This window comes from Pipra filicauda, unplaced genomic scaffold, assembly GCF_003945595.2.
Source record: "Pipra filicauda isolate LSUMZ 115617 unplaced genomic scaffold, ASM394559v2 scaffold7_size6619720_pilon, whole genome shotgun sequence".
NCBI lineage: Eukaryota > Metazoa > Chordata > Aves > Passeriformes > Pipridae > Pipra > Pipra filicauda.
The window spans coordinates 1,009,610-1,026,189 of NW_024104976.1; the positions used below are offsets into that span (position 1 = coordinate 1,009,610).

The following is a 16,580-nucleotide window of genomic DNA, read 5'->3' on the forward strand; positions in this document are numbered from 1 at the left end:
ACTGCATCCAGTTTTCTTTTCACTGCAGTTAAAATTGCAGCCATATCACATTATACGTCTGAACAACTGTTTCACAAATTATGACTCCTTTAACCATTATGTGAGAAGCAACTGCAAGTAAACTACTAATCTCCTAATTTGAAGGGGGGTTCCATGATTTTTGTTGAAATACTTAGCATTTGTTCCACTTTCTTTCTTGGAAGAGAGAGGAAGCTTTGGTTCTTCAATAACCTCTTATCCATACCAAGTTTCAAGAGAGGACAGCCCAAGGCACCAAAGTTATTAGACTTCTATTTACTTTAGGGAGTACAAAAAGCAGCTTTCCTCTGCTTCTCCTTTCTACACTGAACCATAGAATGCCTTGAAGAGATTCCTTGAAAAGAGGAATAAGCCACAGAACCTCAGTCACTCTATGCAGTTTCTTGAGGAATTACTCAAGCTACTGTTTTCTAGCATATGCATGCAGTTTATTCGTGTGAAAGGGGCTGAAGTACCCTTAGATTGAACTAGAGGGCAGAACTTGTCTGTTTAGTTTGCTGCTGCTCAGTAAATAAGGTTGTGAGAGCAAAGCATATTCTCCCCCCTCCCGTTTTTCTAAGAAAACACAGTTCTTTGATAAGCACATTCCACCACTTGATTCTGTTGTTGGCAGCACCTGTGAATGTTGCTTACACTCTACTGCCTTTGAAAAGTTTGCTGAGTATAATCTTGCCTTGATGGTAGGACAGTAAAAGGTTATACAAGTAGGGTTTGATTTGAGTGTCTCATTCAGAGGATTTAATAAATTCATAGTGAGTTTTATGCTGAATCTGATTCAAGCTTAAAGTTGTGGTTAAAAAAACAACATTGGATTTGGACACATGGACGTCATTTACTCTTCCATCACAAGTGAAAAAAAGTGAAGTCAGACTTTGGTGGAAAGGAGTAATTTTAAATTCTCAGCCAAGCTTTCTTCCTAATCCTTACCCTTTCATCTCCCCTTGGCCACTCCAATTATCGACAGATAACAAGTCCTCAGCAGAGGAGAGCACAAGTAGCTTGCTTGCAATGACCAGGATACCTGAATTAACACAACTAAACTGAACTTTCAACTGACTTCTGCTGGCATAGCTCTGGAAGCAGTTTGGCTGTGTATCTGTAATGAGCCTACAGACTTCAAAATCTATTTATGGGATGGAAACATTTTCTCAACTTCATGAAAGAGAATTGAGCAAGGCTCCCTTTGGAGTTTCTGTATTAGAAGAGGAGCTAATTCCTGAGCTTTGACAGCTCCCTTCACTGATCCTGGAAAGCACATCTGTTCTGGCAAATCCCAACCATGTCCATCCAAGGAAGACAAGAATGCCAAGAATCTAGTTACCATCCAACACTAGGAATCTCTCACGTGTCACTGTAGACTATTACAATTTTGTTCCTAGAATTTCATAGCAGTTGCTCCTAACACCTCTGCGCAGAAAGATGAGTCTCACTGTGACTCAGACAGCTTCACCTAGAATTTCTTTAGCCAGTCATAAATGAGCAGAGAGCTAAATCCAAGCTCACCACTCAATCCAAAACAGTTTAAGATTTTTAGCTTCAATACACGGTATTGCAAGGAGATTCAGTATGCAATTTTCTAGCAAAACAAATTCTTAGCTGCAAAATTCCAATTTCTCTAAAAGGAAGGAGGTTTCAGATCCGATAAATTTAGGAAGAACAGAAGCGTATAGCACACAAATCTGGACTGTCTATATGGCTTTGTCTAACAAGTCATGGCATGTTTAGTTCCAGCCAGGTTGCACCATTTTATCTTTCAAAAGCAATGTAATTAACATAAAGGAACATAAAAGAGCTGCAGCAAAGTAAAGGCACCCTATAACATCAAGATTTCTTGATTTTAGGAGGGACCTGGGTAATTCATTAGACAAAACTTGCTTGGAAATTCTAGTCACAGGAGTGGCTCACTCCTTTTGAAGGAGACTTTTTTCAAAGTTGGTGATTGCAAATTATTTCAGTGAACAAAGATGTCAATTCAGCTCACCTAGCTGACCTACTAGACATCCTGATGCATTACAGACTTGTAAGCATCATCCCTCAGAAGTTGGGAAAGATATGGAAAAATACCAATAAACTGCTGATGCTAGCACAGTTTAAGTAGTGCCAGAGCATGTATTTCACTGACCTTCATCTCCTGAACCTCTGCCAGGCAGGGAGGGTGAAAATGGAATGGCTTTGAACTCCACCGTGAGTAGGTTCAGTGATTTATCTCTCCATAGACTAAGAACTTGGTTCTTACATTTACAAAAATTATTTTGCCTGGTTAGTAGACACCTTGCATTCCTTCCTAAGGTGGGAGGGAACAGAGGGAGAATTTGGGATGTAGCATGTAGGGGAGGGAGATCAAGCTGGTGCTTATTACTTCCTCATTCCTTCCTATGTATTAGTCCTACTATTGGTACTAATATGATTCCTTAAAAAGCCAGTTCTACTCAGTGAGTCAACAGAGAACTCACCCAGCAAAACACAGTTTTCTGCTAGCTTAGTGAGCTGAATTCATCACTGAACTGTCAGAAGAGCACCAGAGCTGGAGCAAGGGAGGCAGTGGAGTTAGGAGGTCACATAAGGAGGACAGGGAAACAGAATCACCCCTTTTGGCTGCACCAATGAATTAGATCAGGTCAACCTGTCACATCTGATTGAAACCTTCCAGAAAAACTGTGGTAAAACTGCAAATAAGCATTTAATAGAAACTGTAGTAGCTGTGAATTTGAAATGTGACAGAAAGACATTTGAAACTGAAAAATTACCCTTGAAGGCTTCAGTTTAGCAATCCTGAAAAACACCCAGCTGTGAATTTCAGTGGGAGTGTCAGGTGACACAGGTAAGGAAAGAACAAACACAGCTGGCCTGTTACACCGGTTCTCTGAAGCCACAAGTCATCCATTCTGAATCCCAGCTCTCTGCCATTCACCAGTAATTAAGTAAGAGTTGCTTCGTGGTATGATTGCTGTCACACAGCTAGCTAGAATGCTGCATGCTGTCTTGTACCATTACAGTGTAATCTCCTATCAAATCATAATAAAATAGAAAACTGAAGAGAAAAGAGAGGAGACTGTCTGCACAGAAAATGCTGCAGCCTGGAGCACCCTGTGGTTAGCAGCATGAGGAGTGTTGGGCTTTCCCATGCTCCCTGTCTTGCACGGTGAGCCTGAATCCCAATTTAATGCAAATTTCCAGTTACTTGTTGCCCGCTGGTGACATCTCGTGGATCAAAGCAAGATATCCTTGCCTGTTGGCAAACCCCGCAAAGTCTTGGATATTGGCACCTGCAGAGTGGAAGTCTCTTTCCCAGGTCTAAGGAGCTCTATAGGATCTGACAAGGTTTAGCTTTTCTTTATTTTTAACTTCCTTTCCTGCTCTATGAATAGAGCAAATGAGCACTGTAGCAACAAGCCCCTTACAAAGAACTGAAAATAGAAGTAGGCAGGAAAAAAGGTAAATGAGAGAACAGAGCACAGAAACTGAGAAAAGAGTAGTGAATAAATTTCATTAACTGTATTTCCTGTTAATGAAACAGATTTCTATTGTCTAAAGCTGAGTATAAGCAAGTGCTGACCAATTAGGACTTGGTAGTTGAAGTCAAGGGAACCTATGCACTGCTTGACACAGTGGCAGAAACAGGCAAATAATCAGTACCACATAGTCATAGTTCCTTGCACCCTACAAATATGAAGGAACTAACCCTCCCAGTGTGCCTGTGCGTCATTCACTGGGGCTGGAGCTCAGATTCAAGCTGTGACAGTAACAAATGTTAGTAATACTTTGCTAAAAATATTACATTTTTATGTAATTATTTATTTATTTTGGATGGTTAATTTTGGAGCTTCTGTTTCAAAATACTGAGGTGTTTGTTATATAAGTTAAATTCACAGCAGTCTAAAGAGTTCAAGTCAAGGTATCAAAAAAAAACCCCCAAAATCAATGGTGCAAATAGAGACCTACATTGTTTACCCTCTACTGAGGCCAGTATACTTTGTCAAAATTGTTCACCTACCAGCTGGAAACTGCCCATTACCGGGAGGGATAAGGCAGAAATTGGCATTTTCTTTACCACAGTCTACAAAACACAGGGTTTCATGTTATATGCCTACAAGATTTATTTGACATTTTAATCTATAAATACATGAGGTTTTCACCAGTAAAAGCACAGTAATTTTCTCAGTGGTCATTGCCACTGCTTACATATTGAACAAAAGAACATGTGGTATTGCATATGATTAAGCAAACTTTGGTTCTCTTTCTAAGGACTAAGCTCTCTTACTTGTTAAACAATGGCTTGCAGAGGACAACAAGGCAGCTGAAGGCCACACTGAATGCTACACTCTGGAAAGCTTGGGACACTGTAGAACTTAATTAGTTTTTTGAAGGCACTTTTTTTGAACATCATCATGTCTTCAGGCAGGCTAGAAAGAACCCTGGCATTTGCACGAGACTCCTCCTTGTCAGTGGCTGCAGCTTTGGGGTTACACTGCTCAAGACTACCAGTCACTGGCACACTGGTGCAGCTAAGGGAACGTGCTGTCTTTTTCTTGCCTTGAACAGATAAATAACTGAATAAAAAAGAGGTTAACTTATGTCTGGTAACATCTTGGACATCTTCTGGAAAACAGTCATCTAGAGGATCCCCTTGACCTTTCACTTGTTGACTAATCACACGTGTACTGGGACTCACCGATAACTTCTTAGGCTGAACTACTGTTTTTCTGGAAGGTGGTTTAGATTTCCCTCCATCTAGATAAAGCTGGGAAGCATTACTAATGGCATCAGAACTGGGCTCTACTGCCATAGCAGGGATTCTTGCCCCATCATCAGAACTGATGCAGTGCAGCCCATAATTCTGGCTAACAATTTGGGCTGCAGTGTGTTGGATGATGTTCCAGTCTCGCAGAATGTCTTCCCTGGTTGTGAACTGAGACGTTACAGTAAAGCGAATGATGAACTTGTCATGAATGGTTGCTGGAATGAGGAAGAGCCTGCCAGAACTGCTTAGTTCTTTCAGGAGTTTTTCTGTCAGCCAGTTGGGACCCTGTTTTAAATGTGAATAAGAAAAAGAAATACTACAGTTAGAATTTCCAATGACATCCAAACATCTCTAAGAATTGCGATCACAAATTCTTACATGAAAGTTTATTCACAGTTCTTAACATCTGGGGAGAGATCAGCTGTGGTCAATTCATTCCAAAGAGACATACAAAAGATCTAATCATTACCTTTAGCCGAAATACAACCAGTCCAAGATGCCTCTTTGCAGGAATTTCAAAAAGCGGATCACTTTTAACCAAGGACTCAAAGAATTTGGCTGTTTCAGTACCCTATAATTAAGAAAAACTTAATTAACCTATAACCCTAGTTATATATTGGTTTGTCACAAACCCACTGTAAACCACTATATTAGATAGTTAAAAAGACTTTCTTTCCTTACTAAAACACATCATTTCAATGCATGGATAGCAGAAAACAGAAGAATGACAACAAAGTTAAGAATTTTAAAGTCTGTCTATTTGCCCAAACACTTGACAATGAACATGAGTAATTGGACTATACATAGGGATTTTCCAGAAGAACATTTGAAAACAATGCGCCTTCTCAGATTGGAGTCCTTTTGCGGCAACCATTGATCCACAATACGATCCTTGTACTTACTCTCCATCAGAGACTTAAGCCTGTACATTTTCACAGTGGTGGGTTCAGCCTTTCATCGCAGCCTGCCTCTCAAACAGCTGCCTCAAAGAAAGCTCCTACAGATCAGTACTCAGCAACAGGCAGAAGGCTGTGACTTACCAACTCGCCTGCTATTGCCTATTGCTTCCAAGAAGGGGACAGGAAACGTTTTGTCTACGCAGTTAATCTTTACAGATTACTTAAGAGCACACGTTTAGTGTTCACATGCAAGCTTTGCATGTCAGAGGATTTCTGTTACTCATCTTTGAACCTTTGAACTTATTAATCTCAGCTACCAAGAAATGAACATAACACATGTATGGTTGCTCTGTTAATTCACATACATGTCGGACGTGAGCTTGAAGCTTTTTCACCCCAAACGAGCGAAGCACAAACCACAGCTTCAAAGACCGGAATCGGCGACTCAGTGGAATCTGCCAGTGCTGTGAAAACACAACAGTGCCTCGATGAGTGCAGAAACAACAGAAAGGAGGGTTCCCCTTACACTGCTACACCTATTGCTTCAGGCTCAGGCCAGAAATCTCTTTTGAGACAAATAGTGTCATATTACTGAATATCTGCTAAGCCTAGGAAACAGCCATCAAAGAAACACTGTGTCTCCATATTTTTCAATTATTTGCAAAAATAAGATTTTGGCTATTCCCCTTAATCTATGGCCTAGACATGATTAGAATTTTAAGTTAATTATCAGTCAATAACAACAACTTTTTGCATTTTAAGAGCATGATCAATTTAAGATGTGGCCATTTACACTTCAGCACTGAGTGCTCACTTCAGTTCCTGTAATTTGCATATTTAAGTGCCATCCTGAACAAGAGTTGATACAGGGGTAGGCAGTTCCAGACAAAGTAGCACCTACTGCAAGCGAAAGAGTGAGAAAACATATAAAGGAGTATTTCTAGGGAGCTACACAATCACATGCAGGATCCGATTTAACCACAAGAGGGACTCAATATCTTTTTTTTTCCATCCCTCCCCTCCACTTGCACTCTAGTGAAAAGCACTATTGATTTCAAGAAAACAATTATCTTTTCAGGACTAGGGTGAGATCATAGCAGAAATAATTGGCAGTGAATATTCCTTTGTATTACTGTACTGAAATCTGCTGTAAGAGGTATCTAAAGTGAAATGCCTCTTGGCTCTCCTATGAATACCTTAATCTGAAGCAAAATGTAATTCAGTCTCCTGCTGTTTCAGAGCATCGTGTTTCCATTGCTTACTCCTTTCTCTCTTTTATTACATGTCAGAGATACAAGAAATTCAGCCAAAATGGCATCAGTAGGAATTACTTCAGCAACACAATGCACAGAAATGACCCTTCTCATTAAAAAGGCAAGGCTGGATCTCTATCTGTGTAAAAATCTTAAGTACTTCAATCTGAAAGCAATTTTATAATCAATCTTCATAACCACAGATCGCTGCAAAGTTTTATTATTTACTTTGTATTAGGATCTAAGTATAATTGGATTTATGTAATCAGATCATCTGTAAGATAAGCATGCTCCAGAGTGTGAGGAATTTCACAGTCTGTTTGAACATTTTATATGCAATATAAAATATCAACTTAAATAATAACTTACCATGAAGTCAATTGCAGCTCCTGAGTTGGCATGTCTGAGGTAGACAGGGTTAACACTGAAGGTTTGATGTAATTTGTATTTATCCTTAACCCTATCAATTGTAGAAGGAACTGGGTTTAGCAAAATAAGTGCAGAGAAATACTTTGCAATTTGCATGTTATTCTTGTGGTGTTGTTTGCATTTTGCCTTTACTCACCAAAATCCAGTGCAGTCAAAATGAACCATCATCCATTTAGAAGGGTTAAAAGTAAAGGAATCTGCATATTCAATTCCATCCAAGAACAGCCTAAATTCAGGACATACAAATGCTGTTCCTGCATATGCAGCATCAATATGAAGCCAGAGTCCCTCAGCATCACCTGATGGAATTGAGATTGTTGTTATGTAAGGGACATAAGGAATCAAAGTGCATGCTTAATCTCTCCTCTCTGAAAAAAACAGGTGCATTTTTTTGGAGGAGGCAGACAAACAATTGACAATCTAGTTTTATTCTAAAGCTGTGGATCCATAACCCCAAAATACAGGATAATGCTGAAATCGGGTGGACACTACAACAAAATTCACTATTTCACATTTGATGTGAGTGGGACTTCTTAATGATTGACTTCTCTCCCCTGCCCTTTTACTACATGAAATTCCCCAGTACCACTCAGTTGCACAAAGCCAGAACAAAGACAGCGGGGCAAGCAAAAAGGACCCAGAAACAGAAGCCACAATCTGACCCATATGAGAAAGCACCTCAGGTCTTCCAAAGCTTTGGGCAGAATTGATGCTGGAATAGAATCTGCAATCATGACAAATTCACCTACGAAACTGGTGGATCCAAAGGATGTCCTACTAGAATCTACTTTCAAAACTCCTTTGTTAGCTTAAATGTTTATGTATCCATCCCATAACAGTATTGCACAGTCTGTATTTCCTGAATAACCACATTAAAGATTTATCAGTTGGCAAATTTCATCCATCTTGAATAGAATGTATTTTAGCATCCTAATCTAAAACTCACAGAAATCACTGCAAAGTCCTGTACTGACTTCAGCGATCCCTAAGATATGTCTGAAAAACTCAGCTGATCAGTGTTTCTACTCTCCTTGTTTTTGGCATGCAAAAGTCTCCCTACTTTTATATGCTTTCATAGTTTAAAATCAGGAAAAAAAAAGACACTTACAAATTGGACCCAGTTCTGAGAGACTGTCAAAAGCACAGACACCAGTTGTACCCAATGTTGCACAAACCTAGAAGAAACGAAATCTGTTAAGATGGATTGGGGTTTTCTAATAAATGGATGCAGCACTTTAAAAGTGGGCAGGTTAGGTAGACAGTCAAAACATTCAAAATTTACATTCAGTAAAACAGACACTCTTCTATACATTTTAACATTCAGTAGATGTATTTTAACACAATAAGAAATGTTTCAGATGTAATTTTATCTTGACATTAAGAATACAACACTATGCCAATACCCTCAGCCAGAAAGTTGAACATACAAAGACTGGCACGAGGCCTTTCTTTCTGTCTTCTGCAATGGCTTTCTTCAAAGTTTCACCTCTGAGGGAAAAGTTCTCATCCACAGGCAGAAATTTTATCTTCACAAGGGAAATTAAGCCAGCCTTTTCTACAGAAGAATGTGCCTTTAAAATAAGAAAAACAGTAAGAACTCAAGCTCTGAGGCTGAACAGCTGTGGTAAGTTATGGCCTTATGAAAAGACAGTGGTGGCAAGAAATGCAGAGGTAATGTCCTTATTGTAATCCATATTATACAAGTCTGAAAGTGACTTCTTTCTAAGTATCTATCAGAAATAGTACACTGTAATTCCAAGGAATGCTTAATTTATTTGGGTACTTGTCTCTAAAACAAATATAGTGATAGGCATCCTCATCTTGTGTTTGAAGGGCCATTTATCAAAACTCAGTGCCTAAAGGAGCCTCTAGAAATAGATCCTCCCCAGTTTATTCCCTCCTCCCTGCCATAAGAAGATAAATCCCCCAAAGTGTGCTTACTTCTGGGTAGACCAAAACACCTCATAAGAAAAAGTCCTTTTAGTCTCTCCTGTTGCAGTTTTCACATGCAAATACAATTGTTTAGTTCAGGAGCCCAGGGACAGAACAGGTTTGCAGGCAGAGGCCCAGAGTGGAGCCCACAGCCAGGAGCAGCACTGAGGTAACAGCACCTTGACCGTGCCTGTTCTGAGTGGAAGGAGGCTGTGAACAAACAAGAGCTGGAGCAGCATGAGATCAGCACCTAGTTACTGGGGTAAGGCTTTGTGAAAAACAGGAAGGAAGTTTTAGAAATGAGTCATGTGGAACAGCCTCCTGAGGACTGCCAGGACCCCACAAAACCTCGCCTAACACTGATTTCGTTTCCTCATCTGCAGAAAGCGCTATTAGAGGAACCGGTTCATGCTTGTGAGGCATTCCTGTGTTTGCCTTTTGGTAGAGAAATGAGAGTTCACATTGCATAGTCTGAGTGAGACAGCAGGAGCACATTTGTTTTCTTTGTAATCATAAGAACCTACTTGATCAGATGCATAAGCGATGAGGCGAGAATTGAGCGAGGACTCATCGGCGTTTGGCTCGGAAACCTTCATCTCCAGAATTTTGTTCTTCCTTGCTGCTAGCAGTGCAACCAAGGTGGATTCACTCACAGTGCTCTGCAAAGACATTGCTCATTTACTGCAACTGCTACTTCGTTGCTATCCTGCCAGGGATTCACTGAAGTCAGTACTCAGCTGCCCACCCCCTCTTTTATTCCTACTACCCCTTTTCTGTGATGCAGTGGAAAGTCATTAGCTGATGAGCAGCTCTCTGGGCCAGCAACACAAAACGAAGCCTTTTAACTGCTGTATATTTTTTATGTGCAGGACTGAGTTGGGGGGAGTAAATAAATCATATTTTCCTTTTGTTCTACAGATAAAATGTACTATTTCCCATAAAATTACAAATGTAAGTAAAACCCCCTATAACAACACAGAACTTCAACACTGATTCCATGGGATACTTGCTTAAGCCTTCCAAAAGGAGGCAAGGTTCAGGCCTTGATCTTGCACCCCTCAGAGACACAAAGTAGATATGACAAAAAGGAAAAATATTTTTTTGTGTGGCTAAGGACTGTGGCAGAAGGACAGTGATAAGGATTCCTTCTCTAATTATGTAAGAATCACTTTAGTATATAATTTGGTGATGTGAAACAGACTGAAGAAATGAAATTTGACTCTCATTTATCCTTAGAAAGGCCACAAGAGTAGCTGCTGCTCGTCCCTAACACAGTTAGCACTAAAAGCAATAGCAATTCTTATTCTGTAATCTTCTATGTTATACTAAAATTTGGGAAAATAATGCCAAATTGGGATTTGTCTCTATTTAGACCCATACAGAGAATCTTGTTGGTTTTGCCTCTAGGAAAACTATCACCCAGAGGGAAAATTCACCTGAGTGAAAACAAAACGATGAGACCTCTAATGTCCCCTACCTGTAATACTCCTCCACCCACACTGTCAGGATGGTAGTGCAGGAATTTCTCTGGAAGTCCCAGCATTTTGGCCAACCAATCCATCACATTCATTTCCAGTTCTGTACAGGCTGGGCTGGAGGCCTAGAAAAATATTTAAAAAAAGAGAATCAGACTGTAATTCACCCTGGGCACTGATCCCTCTGCCAGCTGAGGGCTAAGGGAGGCAATGAGCTGATCTGATACAACTACATGGAGACAATACCCATCAGTTTCTTATAGGTTTATGAGCTTCTACTGCTTTCTTACACAGAGACACACACCTAAAAATCTCGGCAACTTCACCACTGGGGAGAACATTGGCTTCAGAAGGCTACTGAGGTAAGCAGAGTTATAACAAAGTAGCGCTGTGTAGCTGCTGCAGGAGGACACAAAATACTCAAGTATTTTGGGCCAGGCCACCAAACAATTATTTTCAGAAGAGGAAAAATAGGAAATGTGTTCTCTCAAAGGAGCAGGAGAACTGGACTGGAGCCCAATCTAGCCTGTAGTAATGGATGGTGGTTGCTTTATTGCCTGCAGTGCTTGTGTAACAATCTTGGCACTGAGATTGGATGATAGGGAACAATGCTCACAGTGGGATATGCAAAAAATTAGAAAACAGACATTTCTAGTGGTATATTTTCTTCATTCACCTCTTACTAATAAGTAACCTTTTGAGTTTTTTTTTTTAAGTGAATTTTTCACTTATGCAAACAACATACAGTTGGTTAAAGCAAATAATTAGACTGACTCAGAGAACAAGAAAGAATGACTATGACCTGCTCTTGCATATTACGCACAGGAAATGAATATCTAAAATAGCCAAAAAAAAAAATTACCCATGTGAATCCCAAGCAGTTAATTGCATCAGCCAACATATCTCCAAGGAGTGAAGGCCAGGAAGTAAGAGCTGGAAAGTAGGCATGCATGTGAGGACTTTGCCAATGGACTACCTAGAACAGAATTATATAGAACTTAAATCTGGAAATGTGACAAAATTCTGCATGAGATGTAACAATTATCATTAGATCTTTAAAGTGATGGAAAAGGATCACAGTAACATAATATGTGCAACTGTACATCTGCTAGCAGAAAGCTGCAGAGATAGTATCAATAGGAGTGCAGCACTAACACTCTGTCATTGTTAGATAAATTCCAAACAACAGCAAAAGCATTTATCTGAATTAAACAGGCAGACGAAGATTCTGAACAGGAAAGAATGTTGTGCCATGTTCAAAAGACCAGAGTCAGAAAGATTTATCAAAATGTTTATCTTTATAAAGGGAATTCATGCAACAAAGTTGCTCTTGCTCATTTTGTCAAACAAAATAAGTAGCTACACATAGCAATCTACAACTATATAAACCCCTCTATACACCTGAAGGAGTTTCTATGTGGGACATCAGCATAAGCATGTGTAATGTGAATACCTCTCCTACATCAGATCAAGTTTCTGCAAACATCTATAAAAAAATTTGAGAATAGACTCTGAAAGGACTTCTTACATAAAACATGTAATTCGATAATATGAACTCCCTTAGCAGAATCTGCAGTACTTATGTATAAGAGAAACAAGACCTTTACATTCAAAGAACAGGAGACAGGTCTTACATGTACACAACTGCTGTGCCCAAGTTTCCACATCTCTGAAATAGATATTATACAGGTCAGCAGGTAGAGACATTGTGAAGCTAATGATTTTCTTACACTGGTGAATTTGTTTCCCTATAAGCAAATATGACTTAATGTATAACACATGTCAAAAATACATTCAGTCTAGCCCCTAAAACTATAGGTAGAAACACAACAGTAATCCCTGGCATCCTTCTGTGGACATGTCTACAAGACTTATTCTACGTTTTTGGGTACTTTACTCATTTAAATAAATGTTCTGCAGAACCTGTGCATTCCCAGGATTTGGTGTTCACCCCAGACAATAAGGGCTTTTTCCTGTCATGATTAAACTTTATTGCTTACCCCTGGCATAATAATCTTCTCTATATCTCCAAAGATGTTGTCCCAGCTGTCAGGATCCATTGGGGCAGAATCCGGCAACTGGGCTCTCATGTAACCTGGCTGCACATCAGGAGTCACCCGTCTCTCTCTCACATTGCTCAGGTACTGGCAAATGTAATCCACCATCTCTTTCCCTGGAAGAGGCAAACCAGTGTTTTGAGTTTCAATTATGTGAAAACTACCTAGCAGTACCAGCACTGCACACAATCTGTCATTAGCATTGGAATACTGCTCCCAGCACAGCCAGTGGAACTGACCTCCCTCCTACACCCTACTGGTCCCATCTAATAACATAGGGACACAGCTTCCAGAACAGGCTTCATGGGGACAGAACAGACTCACAGGGTTATTTCAATAGTTCAAATGTACCTTTAAAACACAGTAAGGGTACAAGTACAGTTTGTTTGATTACTGAGAGGTTAGACTTTCTTGCCTAAAAATTAACTGAAACTGCATTTCACAGGAATTAAATTTTTATAATACTCTACACTTCCTTGTCACTATAACATACCCCCTTTTGCATCCTCTGAAAACAGCTGCATAGCTCCACACCTCTTCTCCACTTTTTAAGGCAATCTCCTCTACCCCTGGAACTAAAGTTTGTTCCCCATCTCCAGAACTGTACAAGTATCGCAGTGTCAGCTGGGGAAAAGCCACCGTGCATAAACCCTTACCACAAGTTTATTCAGAATTACAGTTTTGCAGCTTTCCCACACTATCTTAAAAGTAAGACCAAAAAGGCTAAGTTACCCATGGACTCTAAATCCATTAATTTACACTCAGTCCTGGGACACATTTTTGTCTCAGCCTCAGCAGATCCAAGTCTCAAGGACATGTGTGCAAATAAAGAGTATATAGCCCATCCTAATTTTGGGGACCACTCCCAGCCCTACCATAGTTGATCTCCATGAGCAAGTGATACCTATTTGCAAGAGCACACTCACCTCTCTGTCTGTACTCCTCTGGCTCCATACTGATTCCTTACAGAAGCACCTCCAAACCTGGGCCACGACCCCTCGGGAGCTGTGGGCAGTTCCCTCTGGTGCCCTCCTGGCTGCTTCCCCCTTTATAGCTCCCTTTATCTCTCAGACTCACGCATTCTGGAAAAGGTTTAACGTAGGCAGGTTATTGGTGAGTGTTTATCTAACTCCTCCCAAGTGAGGGCTTTTACAATCTCTCATGTTCTCATCTGTGCCCTTTTGATGTGTAAGATAGTGTATCGCTAAGAGGAGCTGCCTCTGCACTAACCCTTTCCCACTTTCAGTCAATCTTTCAGAAGTCTCAGAGTAATCCACATGATGAATATAAGGCATATTATAAGGAGACTTGTGGGAGAGAAAAAGCTCAAGAACTTCCAAAACCAAATAAAAGCCAGCAGATGTTACACCAGCACACCCAACTACTGTGCTAGTCATTAAAAGGCACCAGCACAGAACAAATTTGACACTGCAGACAGGGAAGGAGGTTTTTTTAAGAATTGTTTTGAGAATTCCCAAAGCAATAAGAATATACGTACATCCCCACAAATCTTCAGTCTTTATGCTGTCAGTCCCACGCTGCTAAAAGGAAAGGCTTTACAGTTATTGTCATTCCAGAACTGCAATACAAAGCAGCAATGATCTTCTCAGTGGATTTCCTGCCTTTCCAGATCAGAGCAGGTTACACAAACCAGGGTGATGTTCCTCCATGGATATCACCCTAGATTGCTGAGCTGGGAAAATGCATATTTTTCCCCTCATTATGCTTGCTTTCCTCACATATGATACACATAAGAACTGGGATTTGGTCTTGTCTCTCCAGAATTCCTCCAAGTCCTCCACCTGGATTGTTCTGTTTGAAAGGACAGCTATGTAGATTCCCCCTTGTTCCAGTTTTAGGGCCTGAAAACACATCCTGACCTATCTCTGCCAGCACAACCTTTGACACTGTACTCACTGTTGAGCACTTACCATCTTCACTTGCTCTACACTGTACCAAGCAGCCCTGGGCAAAGAGAGAGGTAGGATTTGTGGACTAAGCACCAGGAAGAGAAACTACTACCAGTACAATATATTCTTGCCCTATTTTTGCTATACCTCAGGCTCCTGCTTAGGGCAGACCCTGCTGGAGACAGGACACCAGATCAGGCAGAGCCTTCATCTGATACACGACAGCAGTTTTTCTGTTCTCGTCACACAGAAGAGAACTGGCTGCCAGAGCAGCTTGAATTCTCTGCCTCGTGTACCCAAACACAGCCCAAACACTTTCATAGTTCTAGAAAGCTGTTACATTGTTCTCACAGCAAAATGTCTACAGAACAGTGTGAAACCCTTCCTAGTTCCTGTTGCAATTAGATATTTGAGAAGGAACTGTTTTCTAGATATGACAAAGATGCTCTGATACACACACATCAGATTAATGTACTGAAATAAAAAAATCCAAATTGATAAAAAGGCATTAAATAAGTGAAAAAAATACTATATGCATATTAATCTGTTTTCTCACATTTCTCTGGAAACATCAGGAGATAAGTAACAAGCTGCCCACACACTTCATATCAATTTACTAACTTCTCTTGGCTTTACTGTAAATGATCTCATAAAGGGGAACAAGGAAGGTGAGAAGGTGCATCAAGCACAGGATCAACTCAAGAAGAGCCCAAAGTTCCCCAGAACTGTGATTCTAGCTCATTACAAGTAACTAATACTTAATATATAGGGACATATGTTCAAAGAAACAGATGGTAGCTAACTACATTTTGGTTTTACTTTGGAACAGCAAATAAGGAACAATATTTTTAACAATGTTTTCAGACCTGAATTATACAATAAATATTTCATGTGACATATACCCTACACCTTGCTCAAAGGTGAGTTTCATCAGCTTGGTCTCTTGTTCTGTGCAGAAGAGAACGAACAGCAGGTCCTGTTCAGAACTAGAAAATAGGTGATAATGAATTACAGGTAGGGTAAATATTGCTGGTGATAAATAAGGTTTTGTTATAGCTACCCTGCACTTACTAGGATTTCATTATGGACAATGAGGAATAGAATATTTGCTCACAGGAAACAGAATGATTAGAAAAGGTTCATTTCATTATCGCTACAAAGGTCTGTGCTGTCCCAACCGTGGGAAACTCTCCATTTGGATGTGAACGTCACCACACTCACCACTCAGACTGAGACTCTTATCATTATTAAGAACTCACAGAGATTACACTGTCATCGATTTTGTGGGATGTGAGGACACAAACATTACTTTGATCACGGAATAATTCGATTGGAACAATGCCTAAGCAGCACATTTATCTTGACTACCTGGTTTCTGCATTTGCTAGTGACGTTATGGACAGTTCTGGAAAACACCCCTAAAACACAGCAATTTCCAGGTAATCACTGCACAAGGCTTTCTTCAAGTCCTCGTACCACCATAATTATATCCTTGAAAATAGTTCTTCTAAAACTCACCACCAGGTTTTTCATTTTTATTATCTTTTGATTATTTTTAGGTCAAATCTGCCAATCAGGATCAAATTTACCAACTATGTAATGATACTAGGATATTTAGCATTTTTTCCTACTGCCAATTCTATATACTCAAGTCAAATTTTGACCTGTTTGACAAAGTTTTGTACAGTACAATGCAATTCTCTGCCCACTCCTCCCTCCCAACACTTAAGGCCATTCTAAGCCTAAAACTGTTTCTTCATGTTTTTCCAAGTGCCCAACACAGAGGTTTTGACCTTCTAATGCATACACAAAACAACTGAAATGGAATTGATTCTACACTATATA

The 16,580-nt window shown here is 40.0% G+C and overlaps 1 protein-coding gene across 1 annotated transcript; it reads right to left on the reverse strand.

Annotated features, from left to right (window-relative positions):
• Positions 1-4,118: 4,118 nt before the first annotated feature.
• HDC (histidine decarboxylase) lies at positions 4,119-14,959 on the reverse strand. The gene is made up of 12 exons (XM_039390068.1): positions 13,752-14,959; positions 12,769-12,941; positions 11,631-11,744; positions 10,771-10,893; positions 9,818-9,952; positions 8,789-8,932; positions 8,470-8,536; positions 7,498-7,660; positions 7,302-7,392; positions 6,045-6,143; positions 5,250-5,351; positions 4,119-5,065 (listed from the first exon to the last, which is right to left on the reverse strand). The coding sequence occupies exons 1-12, from the start codon at positions 13,777-13,779 to the stop codon at positions 4,304-4,306; spliced, it is 2,001 nt and encodes a 666-aa protein (XP_039246002.1). The 5' UTR covers positions 13,780-14,959; the 3' UTR covers positions 4,119-4,303.
• Positions 14,960-16,580: the final 1,621 nt, after the last annotated feature.

Excerpts from the sequence above, each read along its gene's own strand:
- HDC (XM_039390068.1), bottom strand. The coding sequence starts at position 13,779 with ATGGAGCCAGAGGAGTACAGACAGAGAG. Across the intron at positions 8,537-8,788 it reads AAGGCCTCGTGCCAGTCTTT|GTTTGTGCAACATTGGGTAC; the intron begins GTATGTTCAACT and ends CGTTTCTTCTAG. Across the intron at positions 6,144-7,301 it reads GAGCTGCAATTGACTTCATG|CACTGGCAGATTCCACTGAG; the intron begins GTAAGTTATTAT and ends GTGTTTTCACAG.